Source organism: Somniosus microcephalus, chromosome 3 (assembly GCF_052327205.1).
Source record: "Somniosus microcephalus isolate GS21.2 chromosome 3, FLI_Smic_1.0, whole genome shotgun sequence".
NCBI classification, from domain to species: domain Eukaryota; kingdom Metazoa; phylum Chordata; class Chondrichthyes; order Squaliformes; family Somniosidae; genus Somniosus; species Somniosus microcephalus.
Genome location: NC_140989.1, coordinates 269488790 through 269505957, shown reverse-complemented (window position 1 = coordinate 269505957; position 17168 = coordinate 269488790). Strand labels below are relative to the sequence as shown.

General features: G+C 42.9%; 1 protein-coding gene across 2 annotated transcripts in view; it reads right to left on the bottom strand.

The window, feature by feature from the left end:
• Window positions 1–1899: 1899 nt before the first annotated feature.
• LOC147121920 (dual specificity protein phosphatase CDC14AB-like) overlaps window positions 1900–17168 on the bottom strand; it is a 77846-nt gene continuing 62577 nt past the window's right edge. For both annotated transcript variants that reach the window (XM_085982465.1, XM_085982464.1), the window contains exon 4: window positions 1900–2064. In XM_085982465.1, the coding sequence (XP_085838591.1) occupies window positions 1915–2064 (150 nt within the window). In that variant the 3' untranslated portion in view covers window positions 1900–1914. The remainder of the gene's footprint in view (window positions 2065–17168) is intronic.

Sequence of the window (17168 nt, the reverse complement as noted above, 5' to 3'; positions counted from 1 at the left end):
GGGTGCCGAAGTCCTGTGTCTTTTGCTGTACCTCTGCAGCGCCTCTTGCGGCTGCTTCGTATGATACAGCCATACTGAAAGCCTTGTCCAGTGTCAAATCTTTCCTCAGAAAGCAGCCTTTTCTGTGTTCCTTCACTTAGGAGACCGCAGACGAATTTGTCGCGAAGAGAATCTGCCAGTCCTGCCCCGAATTGGCAGTGCCTTTGATAGCTTTCTTATTTCGGTGAGGTAATCAGCATTACTTTCATTCTTGTGCTGATTCCTCTTGAAGAATTTGAATCGTTCCGCTATCAGCAGCGGTGGTTGGGTTTAAGTGCTCCTGTAGGGTATCAACAATTTCCTTAAAATTCTTGTCCTTTGGTTTTGGCTGGAGTGATTAAGTTTCGTAAACAGCCCGTATGTCTTTGCGCCCATTAGATTTAGAAGTACTGACGCCTTTTTATCATTTTCTATTCCATTTGCTGTGCAATATACCTCCACTCTTTCCACATGTGGTCCAATCCTCTATATCGTTATCAAAAGCATCAATATTGCCAGCCTTAGGCATCCTGGAAAAAAAATGGCGCTTCCCGCGCTTTTCTTTCTTTCCTGCAGAAAAGATATGGCGCTTCCCCGCCGCTGCTGCTGCTGACAACGCGGTTTTTCCGTAGGGTTTTTTTATTTTTATTTACAGGTGGAGACTCGTTCCCGCCCGACTCTCCTCTGCTAGGTCCGAACGCCGACCTGCTTTGCAGCGTTGGCCGTCTCCCCGAGTGCTCCCCCCCCCCCCACCCGCGTCTGTTTCTGCTTGCCTCCCGCCTCTTCGCTGCTTGGCCTCGCTGCAGAGCCTCGCCCGCCGCCCAGGAAGGATTATTGCAGTACCTGCCACCAGCTCGGCTAGCTGGTGAAACCACAGCTTTTCTTTTTTTTTTCTTGCTTTTCTTCGACTTTGGACGTCTGAGGGATCGATGTCTTTGAGGTGCTGCCGAATTGCAGGCAAGTCCGTTTCCAATTCGTCGCCACTGTTGTGTCCGGTGTTAATAGAGACACTGAAGGCAGGAGTTGGTTTCACAGGTGTTTACTGAACAAAGTCTGGAGGTGAACTAACTGATACAACACAATATACAGGCTTATATAGCCCGAGTGGCCATTACCGGCATTACAGTACACAGGGGGCTCTTAAAGGCACATACACTACAAGACCAACAATGCATATAATGTTCCAAGTTCTGGAATTCCCTCCCTAAACCTATCCCCTAATTTAAGATTCTCCTTAAAACCTACCTCTGATCAAGCTTTTGGTCAGGTGACTATCTTTATTTGGCTCACTGTCAAACTTTGTTTGATCACTCCTGTGAAGCGCCATGGGATGTTTTACTACGTTAAAAGACACTGTATAAATGCAAGTTGCTGTTGTGGTGCTGCTCATGGAACTGTACTCCAGTACGAGTCACTACCTTCAAAACAGTAACCATCAATTTTAGTGTCTTTCAAATATTAAAGATCCCAAAGCATATTACTGGGGTAGAACTGGACACTGAGCTGTAACTAGAGAAATTAGGGAAGTGAATACAGCTGTAAAGAAATTTTGAGGGTGTGTTTGAAGTAGAAGAGCGAGGTAGAAAGGCAAGGAGGCTTAGCCACAGAATTTTGAGTGTGGTGACTGAAAGGTGTCATTAATAGTGGATTGGGCTGGGTGGAAAATGTACAATAGACCACAGCTGGAAAAACAGAGCTGGAGCTGAAGCAGACGAAGATTAGAGGTAGAGTGAAGCAATGGATGAAGAGTCAAAAGAGAACATGAAAAACTATGGATAAAAAAGGTGCATTGGAACTTTCAATATTTAATAAGCCTTTTTAGGCTGGGTACTGGTTTTGCCTTTTAACCCCACCTGCAGATTACCTTCCACTGACAAGGCTTTCATAATGAATCAGTCACTCCTTCAAAGCAGAGATACTAACAGTGCAAGTATGAATAAAAGTAATACTCACTGAATAGGCACCAATTAGGAATGCTGCATTAGCTCGTTTTCGTTGGTCAAAGCTGGTGTAGTGGACGATCTTCTTTCTTGACAAAGTAAACGACTAAGGGGAAAAGAATGTTCATATGTTTAAAAAAAATCCAGATAGTATTATGAAGAAAACATCTAAACACAGCTTTACAGTAAATTACTACAAAATCTTGAACTTGGCATCACTCCATAGACAATTCCTGATACATACTCTACAATGGGGTTGAATGGGTTATTCATCAGCATTAGAAAACAACCTTTTGAAGATTCCCCATAGCATATCTTAATACATTAGAGGCCTCTTTTGAGTTTAGGCATGGAAAGGTATCTTTGTCTTCTGCAGGATCAAATTAACCTTCCCAGAAAGAATCTGTATCGGTTAACCATTTTGTCATTTTAAACCACAGACACACAGCTGCATAATTATTAGAACGAGCTCAGACTTTAGCAATTGTCCAGCATAAGATACAACAGGTGAAATGTGTGTTTGCTTCACTATCTTAGTCATGAAGAATTATAGCAACATAGTCTTATGTAAAATGGAGCTATAAGTCAGGATTAGTATCACTTGGCACCAACAATGGGCCATATTAAAAGATACAAAGAGCTGACCTCGGTGAAGGACACAAAGGATCACATGATACTTTAATCACATGGTTTTTTTAAAAATTATCCCAAGATCTTAATTCATCCTACAGTCAGACATTTCCCCTTAGACATATTTTTATATTATGAAATGCAGATAAACAATACTCGTGTTTGCACGTACAGTATCACAATAGAGACTGGCACACATAATCACACCGCTGACAAGTCACCCGTGCCCTTTTTAAGTGGCAGCAGCATAAAAACTGGCTTATATACACAAAAAAAATCACGATCATCAATTTTAATGTGGGGGGGGGGGGGGGTGGAGCTAAAATTACATTCCAACAATTTTTGACATGGGGGAAAACGGCAGAGTGGTGCAAAAGCCCCAGGTAAATATGAAGTAACATAATTAATGCCACAAGTCACCGACTCCACAACCTTTTCTTTCTTTTGCACCATTCAAGGGTCCCAATGATGTAGATGCATGAACCACTTCAGTGGTGCAAGTCCTCAGGAAAATCTGTGCCCATAACTATTTATTTCTTCATTCTAGATTTTGAACACATGACCTCGTAAACAGCCAGACTACACTGGTTTCTTTATCTCTTATTATGTGCAATATAGTGGTAACTTATGGCAATCTCTAAACTATTCCAAAAGTGAAATCAGCCTAACTCTCACTCCAACATTTAGATTCCTGTCTGGTTTTCACTGGTTGCAAGCAGTCAAATACTCCAGTTCCAAGCACTGTTAATGCTACAGAACACAAAAAGGTACAAATAGCTTGAACTCTTAAGTTGCAAATCTGCCTGACCATCAAGCGGCAGTTGCTTCTTTTCCTAGTCTTCTCCACCCCCCCCCCCCAACTAGAGGCAAGTAGCACAATACAATATCCTTCACCACTTCAGACAAAAGCAGTTATTATTTGTGATACACTGCCCTATTAGCTCATCAGTAATCACGCAAAGGGCTAAAGTGAAAGTCTTATGGATTTGTTTTGCAATTGTCAGCTGCTGAAATACTTTTCATACTACACAAACAGCAGCTGATGAGAGAGGTTAGTACACCTCCAAGAACCTGGATTCAGATCCAGCTCATGACGTGATGAGATCTTGGCACACTGCCAGTTGTTCATAAAGTCAGCTTGCTGCAGCCTCAATCCTGCTTTTGAGTGGATGTGGATCCACAGCACAAAATCTGAATAGATGAAATTAGCTATCTAAAACAAAAAAATGCTGGAGTCTGCCTCCAAGGTGAGCATTCAAAAATCAGAAAGCCTTACCACTGAAGTCCTGGTATTAGAAATACTGTACATGGATTATGGTGAAGGCTGGTTACCAAAAGAAGAAGAAAATCACCCATGCGCAGCTAGTTTGATAGGTCATTCTTGGCTCCTGCCAAGTGTTATGGTATTAAAAAAATGCAACCTTCCAAGTTTGCCAATCCAAGTCACCATCCAGTGAATGCAAGTAAGCACACATGTGCAACAAGTCTGATGCCTCCCATCACCAAAAAGGCTTTTGCTGCTCCCCATCAAATGTCATGCATAAAATGGTTACTTTGCCAAGAACTGCCAACACAATGGAAACAAAGTATAAGTCACAAATTCAGGAGAAGGTCATAGACTTAGGTAGCAGTGGGGAAATTAAAAACCAGAGCGGGTCAGGAAGGGGCAGAAGGTATGGAGTAAAAGGTAAAGTAATAAAAAAAGGGCAAAAGCAGGAACTAAGTGTCACAAAACATCTTTGAAAGTTCTCTATCTGAATGCACGTAGCATTCGTAACAAAATAGACGAGTTAATGGCACAAATAACTGCCTGGGAATTAAACATACCAGGTTATTTAACGATCAGGAAGGACAGGCAGGAAGGAAGGGGAGGTGGGGTGGCTATGTTAATAAAGGAAGGAATCACTAATACAGAGAAATGATATTGGGTCAAAAGATCAGGATAATGAAACAGTTTGGGTGGAGGTAAGGAATAATAAGGGGAAAAAAACACTAGTGGGCGTAGTCTATAGGCCTCCGAACAGTTGCAACTCTGTTGGACGGAGTATCAATCAGGAAATAGTTGAGGCTTGTAATAAGGGAGCATCTATAATTATGGGGGATTTTAACTATCATATTAATTGGACAAATCAAATTGGGCCTTGAGGATGAGTTCATTGAGTGTATTAGGGATGGGTTTCTTGAGCAGTATGTAACTGAACCGACCAGGGGGCAAGCAACCTTAGATCTGGTCCTGTGTAACGAGACAGGATTAATTAAAAATGTCCTAGTAAAGGATCCCCTTGGAATGAGTGACCATAACATGGTTGAATTCCATATTCAATTAGAGGGTGAGAAGGTTGGATCTCAAACAAGCGTGCTAAGCTTGAATAAAGGAGACTATGAAGGTATGAGAGCGGAATTGAGTAGAGTGGATTGGGAAAATAGATTAAAAGGGTAAGACGATACATGATCAGTGGTGTACATTTAAGGAGTTATTTTACAACTTCCAAAAAATATATATTCCACTAAGAAAAGGGTGTAAAAGAAAAGACAGCCATCCGTGGCTAAGTAAAGAAATTAAGGATAGTATTCGACTAAAAACCAAGGGCATATAAGGTAGCCAAATCTAGTGGGAGGATAGAGGATTGGGAAAACTTTAAAAGACAGCAAAAAATAACAAAAAGATTAAGGGAAGATAGATTATGAAAGTAAATTAGCAAAAAATATAAAAACAGATAGTAAGAGTTTTTATAGTTATATAAAAAGAAAAAGGGTGGCTAAAGTAAATGTTGGTCCCTTAGAGGATGAGACCGGGAAATTAATGGTGGGAAATATGGAGATGGCAAAAACACTGAATGAATATTTTGTATCAGTCTTTACAGTAGAAGACACTAAGAATATCCCAACACTGGACAAACAGGGGGCTATAGTGGGGGAGGAGCTAAACACGATCAAAATCACTAAGGAAGTGGTACTCGGTAAAATAATGGGACTCAAGGCGGATAAATCACCTGGACCTGATGGCTTACATCCTAGGGTCTTGAGAGAAGTGGCGGTAGGGATTGTGGATGCAGGGATTGTGGATGCATTGGTAATAATTTTCCAAAACTCCCTGGACTCAGCAAAGGTCCCGGCAGACTGGAAAACTGCTAATGTAACGCCCTTATTTAAAAAGGGCAGTAGACAGACGGCTGGAAACTATAGACCGGTTAGCTTAACATCTGTGGTAGGTAAAATATTGGAGTCCATTATTAAAGGAGACAGTAACAGGACATTTAGATAATCATAATTTAATAGGACAAAGTCAGCATGGTTTTATGAAGGGGAAGTCATGTTTGACAAATTTGCTGGAGTTCTTTGAGGAAGTAACGTATAGGGTGGATAAAGGGGAACCAGTGGACGTAGTGTATTTAGACTTCCAAAAGGCATTTGACAAGGTGCCACACAAAAGATTATTGCCTAAGATAAAAAATCACGGGATTGGGGGTAATATTCTGGCATGGATAGAGGATTGGCTATCTAACAGAAGGCAGAGAGTTGGGATAAATGGTTCATTCTCAGGCTGGCAATCAGTAACTAGTGGTGTTCCGCAGGGGTCAGTGCTGGGTCCCCAACTCTTTACAATCTATATTAACGATTTGGAGGAGGGGACCGAGTGTAACATATCAAAGTTTGCAGATGATACGAAGATGGGAGGGAAAGTAGTGAGGAGGACATAAAAAACCTGCAAGGGGACATAGACAGGCTAAGTAAGTGGGCAGAGATTTGGCAGATGGAATACAATACTGGAAAGTGTGAGGTTATGCATTGTGGCAGGAAAAATCGTAGAGCAAGTTATTATCTTAAATGGTAAGAAACTGGAAATGTACTGAAGTACAAAGGGATCTGGGGGTCCGGGTGCACGAAACTCAAAAGGTTAGTATGCTGGTGCAGCAAGTGATTAAGAAGGCCAATGGAATGTTGGCTTTCATTGCTAGGGGGATAGAATATAAAAATAGAGAGGTATTGCTTCAGTTATACAAGGTATTGGCGAGACCGCACCTGGAATACTGCGTACAGTTTTGGTGTCCATACTTAAGAAAGGACATACTTGCTCTCGAGTCAGTACTGTGGTAAACCACTGTCATACCTGTCTGTGTCTGTATGTGTATTCCACTAGGTACAGGTCTGGACATGCCTCGGCTGACTCCTCCCACTATTCCAGGTATATAAGTGACTACCTCCCAGTCCCTTAGTATTCTGGACGGGTCGACCACTCGAGACAAGACCTTCATTCTTTAGTTAATAAAAGCCTGATTGTTACTCGCTCAACTTCAGTCTTTTGAGTAATTGATGGCGCATCAAGTACAAAGAAGGTTCACTCGGTTAATCCCGGGGATGAGGGGATGGACATATGAGGAGAGGTTGACTAGATTGGGACTCTACTCATTGGAGTTCAGAAGAATGAGAGGCGATCTTATTGAAACATAAGATTGTGAAGGGGTTGGATCGGGTGGATGCGGGGAAGATGTTCCCAATGATGGGTGAAACTAGAACTAGGGGGCATAGTCTTAGAATAAGGGGCTGCTCTTTCAAAACTGAGATGAGGAGGAACTACTTCACTCAGAGGGTGGTAGGTCCATGGAATATGCTGCCCAAGCTACATCATTACATAAATTTAAAACAGAAATAGACAGTTTCCTAGAAGTAAAGGGAATTAAGGGTTACGGGGAGCGGGCAGGAATTTGGACATGAGTCTAGGTTCGGATCGGTCATGGCCCTGTGGGTAGCGGAGCGGGCCCAGGGGCCGTGTAGCCTGATCCTGCTCCTATTTCGTTTGTCTAATTCTGTTAGATTCAGGAGATGGTTCTGTGATTGTAGATTGGCGGTTAGGATCAGATCAGCCATGATCTTATTGAATGGCCTACTCCTGCTCCTATTTCTTATGTTCTTATGAGAAAAAGGAAGATAAATTGGCTTCAAAAGGCCAAAGGAGTACTAGCTGCCCAGACCAGGCTTTCCCTTGCAAGGGGCAATACAATTACTGATAAGCAAGAGAGAAAAAAAAAATCAACCATGGCTATCTGTGATACCAAGAAAGAGAAAAATGATCCAACACTGTCAAACAGGAACTGAAGCAACAAAAGTGTGGCTATCATTAGCCACTGTAAAAAATGGACATGGTTGCAAAAAGCCATAAAAAACAAAAATCACCTTTTCTCTCCCACCTAAAAAATAAGCAGCAGGAAACAACTTTTAACTTTATCAATTACTGTACTATAAATGGACAGTGACAAGAAAATATGACCTCCACTAACCCAACTTGAACCCTCCCATTCCTTCCTGTATACAATCAAAGCAGCTGTAGAATCATTTAGCAGCAACGTACCTAGCAACTTAAATGTAAACATACTAGCATGCACAGTTTAAAACTCGGCAAAGAAAATGAAATGTATTCCTTAAACCACATCAATTGTGATCTTGAGAGAAGCAGGAAGCTGTGGGCCTGGCTGCATCCAACTGCTTTGGACACTACTTTGTGCTTCCTGCTGAAGCTGGTCCATATTACAAACAAAATGGTTTTATGAAAACAAGACCAAAATTATTATCAGTGAATACTTAGTTTTTAAATAGAGATTTTTCCTTGATGCATAATCGTAGGCCTACCCACCATAGTTGGTGAAATATCACAAAAGACTAAGTTTCATCTAACCTCAGACAGACTACATTAAAATAGCTGCAGCACAGCTAGAGATCTGCAAAAAAAAGTCGTACGAGTCCTTTTTAAAAACAGGAAATTTCACAAGTGCAGCATTTTTATTGCAGTTGATCCTGCGAGTCTATGTCGCTTTCTACTGATGGGTGGCCTATGCTTGCCAGCATTGTCTATAATACAAGCAATTTACACCAACTCATATTTATATAGCACCTTTAATTCAAAGAAAATCCCAAGGTGATTCAGAGACATTATCAAACAAAATTGGATGATGAGCCAAAGGATGATAAATTAAGAGTAACCAAAAGCTTGGTCAAAGAGGTAGGTTTTACATAGGAGAGAGGAGGGTCGAGTCGCAGCAGTTTAGTGAGAGAATTCCAGAGTGTATGGCCTAGATGATTGAAGGCATAGCAGCCAATGGTGGGGCAAAGGATGTACAAGATGTCAGAGCCAAAAAGTACAGGGGTTGTAGAGTTGGTGGAGATTATAGAGATAGGAAGAGGAAAGGCCAGGAAGAGGATGACAATTTTAAATTGGAGGACCACGAATCAATACAAGTCAGCATGTTCAGTGGTGATGGGTGATCTGGACTTGGGTGTGGGATAGGATACAGGCAGCAGAATTTTGCATGAGCTGAAATTAATGGCGTATGGTAGGTCAGCCAGGAGAGCATTGGGATTGGAAGTAGACAGTCTTTGTGATTGGAAGATGTGGGGTCTGAAACTCGGCTCAGATTTGAATAGGACGCCAGGGCTGTGAACAGTCCGATTCAAACTGGGAAAATAGTTAGGGAGGGGGTTGGAATCAGTGGCAAGAGTACAGTGTTTGTGGCATGAACCCAACAGGAGGAAATTGCAGTTCATCCACAACTGGATATTGGACAAGCAGTCTGACACGTACAGTGGAAGGGTCAAAGATTACATTACAGAGAATATACAGCACAGAAACAGACCATTCAGCCCAACTAGTCCATGCAGGCATTTATGCTCCACTCGAGCCTCCTCCAGTCTTTCCTCATCTAAATCTATCAGCGTAACCCTCTATTCCCTTCTCCCGCATATGCTTGTCTAGCCTCCCCTTGAATGCGTCTATGCTATTTGCTTCAACCACTCCCTGTGGTAGCGAGTTCCACATTCTCACCACTCTTTGGGTAAAGAAGTTTCTTCTGAATTCCCTATTGGATTTCTTGGTGACTATCTTATATTGATGGCCTCTAGTTATGCTCTTCCCCACAAGTGGAAACATTCTCTCTATATCCACTCTATCAAAACCCTTCAACTATTAGGTCACCCCTCTTTTTCTTTTGGAAAAAAGGCTGAGACCCAGCCGGTTCATCCTTTCCTGATATGTATACCCTTGTATTTCCGGTATCATCCTTGTAAATCTTCTCTGCACCCTCTCCAGTGCCTCTATATCCTTTTTTAGAATATGGCGCCCAGAACTGCACGCAGTACTCAAGTGTGGTCTAACCAAGGTTCGATACAAGTTTAGCATAACTTCCCTATTCTATCCCTAAAAATAAACCCTAGTGCTTAGTTTACTTTTTTTTTTAAATAAAAACGGCCTTGCTAACCTGTGGCACAACTTTTAGTGATTTGTGTATTCGTACTCAGAGATCCTTTTGTTCCTCTACCCCACCTAGACTCGCACCCTCCAAATGATAAGTGACCTCCCTATTCTTCCTACCAAAATGTAATCTTCTTCTTAGGCAGTCCCTCGGAACCGAGGATGACTTGCTTCCACATTAAAAATGAGTTCTCAGGTGACTGGAGTCCAATACGGGACCTACAGTCTCCGTCACAGGTGGGGCAGACGGTGGTTGAAGGGGCGGGTGGGTAGGGTGCTTGGGTTGACGTGCGCTCCTTGCGCTGCCTGCGCTTGGCTTCCGCTTGCTCCTGGCGAAGAGACTCGAGGTGTTCGGCGCCTTCCCGGATGCTTCTCCTCCACTTTGTGCGGTCTTGGGCCAGGGATTCCCAGGTGTCGGTGGGGTGTTACACTTTTTCAAGGAGGCTTTGAGGGTGTCCTTGAAGTGTTTCCTCTGCCCACCTGGGGCTCTCTTGCCGTGCCGGAGCTCAGAGTAGTACGCTTGTTTTGGGAGTCTCGTATCGGGCATGCGGACAATGTGACCCGCCCATCGGAGCTGATCGAGCGTGGTCAAAGCTTTGATGCCGGGGATGTTGGCCTGAGCAAGAACATCAACGTTGGTGCACCTATCCTGCCAATGAATTTGCAGGATATTGTGGAGGCAGCGTTGGTGGTGCCTCTCCAGTGCTTTGAGGTGCCTGCTGTACATGGTCCATGTCTCTGAGGCATACAGGAGGGCGGGTATTACTACTGCTCTGTAGACCATGAGCTTAGGGCGGGTTTGAGGTCCTGGTCTTCAAACACTCTCTTCCTCAAGCAACCGAAGGTTGCACTGGCACACTGAAGGCAGTGTTGGACTTGGTCGTCGACGTCTGCCCTTGTTGACAGTAGGCTCCCAAGGTATGGAAAGTGGTCCACGATGTCAAAGGCCTTGTTGTGGATTTTGATAATCGGGGGGGGGGGGGGGGGGGCAGTACTGTGTGGCGGGGGCAGGTTGGTAGAGGACCTTTGTCTTAGATGTTTAGTGTAAGGCCTATGCTCTCGTACGCTTCAGTGAAGGTTTGGAGTTCGACTTCCGAGTGAGCACAGACGCAAGCGCCGTCTGCATACTGTAATTCGACGACAGAGGCTGGAACGACGTTGGATCTGCACTGGAGGTTGAACAGTTTCCAGTTTGTTCTGTAAATTAGCTCCACTCCAGCGTGGAGCTTACTGAGGGCGAGATGGAGCATTGAAGCAAGGAAGATCGAGAAGAGTGTTGGTGTGATAATACCTCACATTTATCTGTGTTGAACTTCAATTGCCAATTATTTGCCCATTCTGCAAGTTTATTAATGTCCTCCTGTAATTTGTTGCAGTCCTCCTCAGTATTGACTTCCCCCCCCAATTTGGTATCATCTACAAATTTAGAAATTGTGTTTTTGATTCCCAAGTCTAAATCATGAATGCAAGTTGTGAACAGCAGTGGTTCCAGCATTGATCCTTGTGGAGCACCACTACCCACCTTCTGCCACTGAATAGCTACTCCCACTCTCTGCTTTCTGTCTTGAAGCCAGCTATCAATCCATTCTGCTACTTGTCCCGACTCCGCATTCTCGGAGGAGTCAAGAGAGGTAGCGAAGAGGTAGAGCCAAGGGTCATCAGCACACACGTGGAAGCTGATCACTTGTCTACAAATGATGTCACCAATGGGCAGCCTGTAGATGAGGAGGGATGAGGGGGCCAAGGATAGATCCTTGAGGAATTTCAGGGGTAATGGTCCATGGGCAGGAAGAACCATCATTGGTGGAAATGCTTTGGTTATGATCCGATAGCCAAGAATGCAACCCAGCGAGGACAGTCCCACTGAGCTGGACAACAAAGGTGACACGCTGGAGGAGGTTGGCATGGTCAACCATGTCAAACGCTGCAGAGGTAGAGGAGGGAAAAATTCACCAGTCAGAGAGCTTGTTAGTTGTATTGTTGATTAGGGCGGTTATGTTGCGGCATGGCCAGAAACCTGGTTGGAAAGACTCAAACATGGAGCTGCAGGAATAATGGGTAGATTTGAAAAGGCGAGTCAACACTTTTAATGCGAATTGTTATAAAACTATTCTCTAACCTAATAGGAGTAACACCATTGCAGTTACTCTCGTAATAAGTGACACCTTGCACTCATCAAGTTACATTTTAAGGGAGCCTGCAGTGCACAACAGAAAAAAAAAATCTTGGTTGGCCAATCAGAAAAACAAACAATCCAAACATTAAATTACTGTACACTCATTGCACTGTGTCTTGCCACATCTCAAAACTACCATTCAGCTTCCAAATCACATGGGAGATCCACTTGACCATTTTCAATGATAGGATACTTATTAGATTCAAAGGAATGCTCACCAGATCAACAGGTAGGCAAATTGGGTGCCTACTCAGTGCAATAATATGCAGGAAAAAAATTGTCTCTGATGCAAAGACACAAAGAGAATTCTTACAATGTCAATCACTCAGAGCAATAACGAGGACTAGCCATAGTGCTATGTAAGGAGGGGGGGGGGGGGGAACCAGGAACCATATTGGAGAGTCAGCATGAAACTGAAAGGAGTCATGTGTGAAGGGTTGGGGGGGGGGGGGGGGGGGGGCGCAGAAAAATAGGAGGTGATGACGAGTGCCATTTTGAAGTGAGGGGGAAAAAAGCAGAACAGTGCCACCAAGAACTCGGAGAATGGACGGGGGTGAAAAAGTGCCAAAACATCAAAAAAGACCTCGAGCAGGTTCCAAGTATTAGTACATAATATGGACCACAGGCTCCCACAATAAGCAACCAAGTGGTCCAGGAAGAGACAAAGTTTAGACATTGCTGTTCTGGACAAGTTAAAGTGGTAAAAGACTACAAAACTAACAAGCACCTGTATTAGAAAATTAAATGGTTTCAAAAAGTTGATCGTAGAATCATCTCAGCAATTGTTCATAAGTTCTCTCATGCTTAATACCCAGCACCAATCTTCTTCCTTTCTCATTACTTAGAATGCGACATTACAATTCCTGTTGAAACTATGACAATGTTTGACAGTGCCTGCAGAGTGCTCACTGCAGCCGTGTACTGCACATGGCACTCATAACTGAAGCACAAAAGTCTCAAAATTAAGTCACACAGAGTTACTATGTTTGCAGTCTTCTGGGAACGCCTATGTAATTGACTGGAGTGCCGTTTCCTGCATTTGCCCTGAACTAGAAAATGTCATGGACTTTGCTTCCAGTTTCCACCCTTCCCTCACATGGTCCATCTCGGACTCTTCTCTTACTCGACTTCTCTGTCTCCATTTCTGGGGATAGGCTATCGAGAAACATCCACTATAAGCCCACTAACTCCCACAGCTACCTGGACTGCACTTCCTCCCACCCAGCTTCCTATAAGGACTCTATTCCATTCTCCCAGTTTCTCCGACGCATCTGCTCAGACGATGCCACCTTCCATACGAGCACTTCCGACATGTCTACCTTTTTCCTCAACCGAGGATTCCACTCTACTGTGGTTGACATAGCCCTCGACCGTGTCCGTTCTATTTCCCGCATTTCTGCTCTCACTCCTTCCCCTCCCTCCTAGAACCACAATAGGGTTTCCCTTGTCCTCGCCTTTCACCCCATCCAACCTCACATTTCAACAAATCATCCTCTGCCATTTCCACCACCAACATGATCCCACCACCAAACACATCTTCCCCTCCCCTTTCAGCATTCCAAAGGGACCACTCCCTCCGTGACACCCTAGTCCAGTCCTCAGTCACCCCCTCCCCTTCCCACGGTACCTTTCCATACAAGTGTAGGAGATGCAACACATGCCCTTTTACCTCCTCCCTTCCCACTGTTCAGGACCCCCAAACACCCCTTCCAGATGAAACAGCAATTTACTTGTACTTCTTGCAATTTAGTATACTAGATGCGCTGCTCACTATGCAGTCTCCTCTACACTGGAGACCAAACGCAGATTGGGTGACCACTTTGCGGAACACCTCAGGTTTAATCCGCAAGTGTGACCCCGAGCTTCCGGTCGCCTGTCACTAATTCTCCGCTCCACTCCCACTCTGACTTCTCTGTCCTCAGGATCTTACACTATTCCAACGAAGCTCAATGGAAGCTTGAGGAACAGCACCTCATCTTTCGATTGGGCACTTTACAGCCTTCTGGACTCTACATCGAGTTCAACAATTCCATAACCTGTCCCTATTTTTCCCCCACATGGCAGCTGTTGATGCTTCTGCCATTCCCATTTACACCTCTTCTAGACTCATCTTTGGTTTCTTTACGAGTCACATTACCATCTCCTTTTGATCTCTCCTGCCTATCACAGAACTTCCCTTTTGTTCTTTCCTCCCCTCCCCCCTTTCCATGCCCCTGCACTTGCTTAAAATCTATTACATCTCTAACTTTTTACAGTTCTAACGAAAAGGTCATCAACCTGAAACGTTAACTCTATCACTCTCCACAGATGTTGTCTGGCCTGCTTAGTATTTCCAGCATTTTTGGTTTTTATGTAATTCACCTGTACTTTGTTATGCAATCAGTGATAACCAAAAACACAGTAATGACATTAACAACCAGTTTTGTTTAAGCTAGTTCTTTTTTGAAAGTTTGGCATATTGATCAAAGCAGGATCAACAGAATCCCACTACAGATTCATCACCATAGAAACGTTCATCTAAAACAAACTCAACAGAAGCACAACCCACTTCCCCCGCTAAAGTTTACACTTCCACTTCTGTACCAGAGGTATGAACTCATTAAATTATTTTAAATGAGGAAAATACTTTTCATCTTGCTCGTCAAACATTAACTGCAGTACAAACACATTTGTAAGCCTTCACAAATATCAAAACATTAACATCCTTTTACATTGTCGTAACGCCAATTAAAAAAAGTTATTCAGAATTTTGCTACAGCAAATTAAAATGCTGATGCCAAGTATGCTGTTGCTCTTTGCCCCTAAAGTACATGGCATGAAGTATTCTGCCTAAAATGGTATGCACACAGAAAGGCAATCCAAACTAGAGTATTGTTTGAATCACGCAAGACTAATGCTGATCCTTTGTTTAACCAGCCAAGAACTTTCTATAATCCTGTCAAATCAAAAAAGTCTTGCCATTTTAATATCACAACAGCAACTCTGCTAAACTGTAATCATGACAAACCAAGACAATGTATTAAATAGAAAAAATCTGAAACATAAAGCCACTGTAAAAATATAGCAGTATATCTGAACAATGCACATCATTCTTTCATACCTCCTCTGCTCTCAGTGAGTCATTGAACATTGATTTATGCCATTACACAGAACTGCCACTTTTTTGTTGCCACAAATCAATTTAAAAGACAACGGAATTTTTTTTTTGAACACACGGCTCTTAAAAACTGTAAATGATTAGTGAAGACATTGCTCGAGGTCAATGGATGTCCCAGATAATTATATTAACAGTAAACCAGAGACATTCAGATTTGGGTCAGTGACAGGAGAACACTGGTATTCATTCAACAGACAGAATTTGTAAAGATACAAGCACACAAAATGGCTCACTTTCAGCACATACCAGTCATTAATTTTATTTCCTGGGAATTGCTCAGGGATTTCCACCCCGCCCCCCCCCCCAAAAAAAATCATCTCTCGTCCAGCTACAGTACTACCGTGTGTGTGTGTGTGTGTGTGTGTGTGTGTGTGTGTGTGTCTCTATGGCTCAAACAACTTTCCCCATTGTCTACTAAATTTTCAGCATACTTTGAGAGCCACATTTACAATGTACATTTAAGTGGTCATTATCGTGGTTGTATTTTCCTTTTTGGCTATAACAGAATTGTGATATATAGGTTTGAATTTGGCAAGATACTTTCCTTTTGAAATAAACATGCTATTTTTTCCTGGGCCTTCTAGTTAGCCAATACTGAAGGTTGTAAACACAGTTGTCTACTGCCACTTCAGTCTCCATGTTAATCATACAGGCTCATTAACATTTATTTCAATGGCATACATTGCAATTAGTTCTGAAAGTCACTACAACACTTAGCAATATCCTTCATCAGTATGGAGCCCAGAAGTGTCTGGGGCTGAGTGAAAATAGAGTCCAGCAAAGGTGGTCTGCAGCGAGCAGAGCTCAAGGTATAATTCAAGAGCCTCTGACAGGGACAGCGAGAGAAATGGGCTGGTCTGGGATGGACAGAGCTTGTGATTACACTTTTATAAATTTTTTATGGTTATATAGGATAGGTGACTGACTAACTAACCATATCAGCTGGATGACAGAAAATGTGTTCAATATTGTTACTGAGCCAAAATTGGTCATGATTTGGTTCAGAGATCTGAGTGGCTGAAAGGACAGGAGTATCCAAAATCTGATTGAAGTCCCAAAACTAATTCACCAGCACCCACTCCTCTAGACTGCTAGCCACATGAACATCCTCGTTGAAGTCCTGTGTGACTTAGACCACATCTCACTGTCCTTAATGATCATCAACCTCTCCGTTGACTTTGCCACCACCAGTTACCCTACCCTCAGCTAACCATAAACCAAACCCCAATCCTCTACTTACACTCCTTCTGCACCCATCCCCTCACAATCACCCAGCCAGAAGACTTCAATATACTCCTCTTCAAATCCCTCATCTTGGCCCATCCTATTTGGATACTATTCTTTAGCCATACATCCCAGTCACAACCATCATTCCTCCAACTGCAGAAAATGCTCAATCTCCACAATAGGAGCCTGATCTTTCAATTATTACACCCCTCTCCTTCAGAATTCTTTCGCAAAAATCACTGATTCACCATCACTTCCTACCTTAAACACTCATCTTTTTAACCATGCCTTCAGTCCATTCAGAGCCCAAATTCTGTTACTTTCTGTCCTCTTTGTCCACGCAGGATTTTCTTTTAAATTGAGCAATATTAGTTCTTTAATTGCTGGGATGTAATTTGTTGAAGGTTGTCTATAAATACAGCACTATGACAACATTCAGACAATATTATTGGAATACTTAAATAAAAAAACAGAAAAATGCAGGAAATACTCAACAGGTCAGGCAGCATCTGTGGAGAGAGAAACAAAGTTAATGTTTAGGTCGATGACCCTTGGCCAGTTTTGACGAAGGGTCGTCGACATGAAATGTTAACTCTGTTTCGCTCTACAGATGCTACCTGACCTGCTGAGTACTTCCAGCATTTTCTGTTTTTATTTCAGATTTCCAGCATCCGCAGTATTTTGCTTTTGTATTATTGGAATACTTGAGGCATTGTGGATTCTCACCAGTTTTCCCATACCTTGATCACAGGTGTAAATATTAAACACAGATTCCAC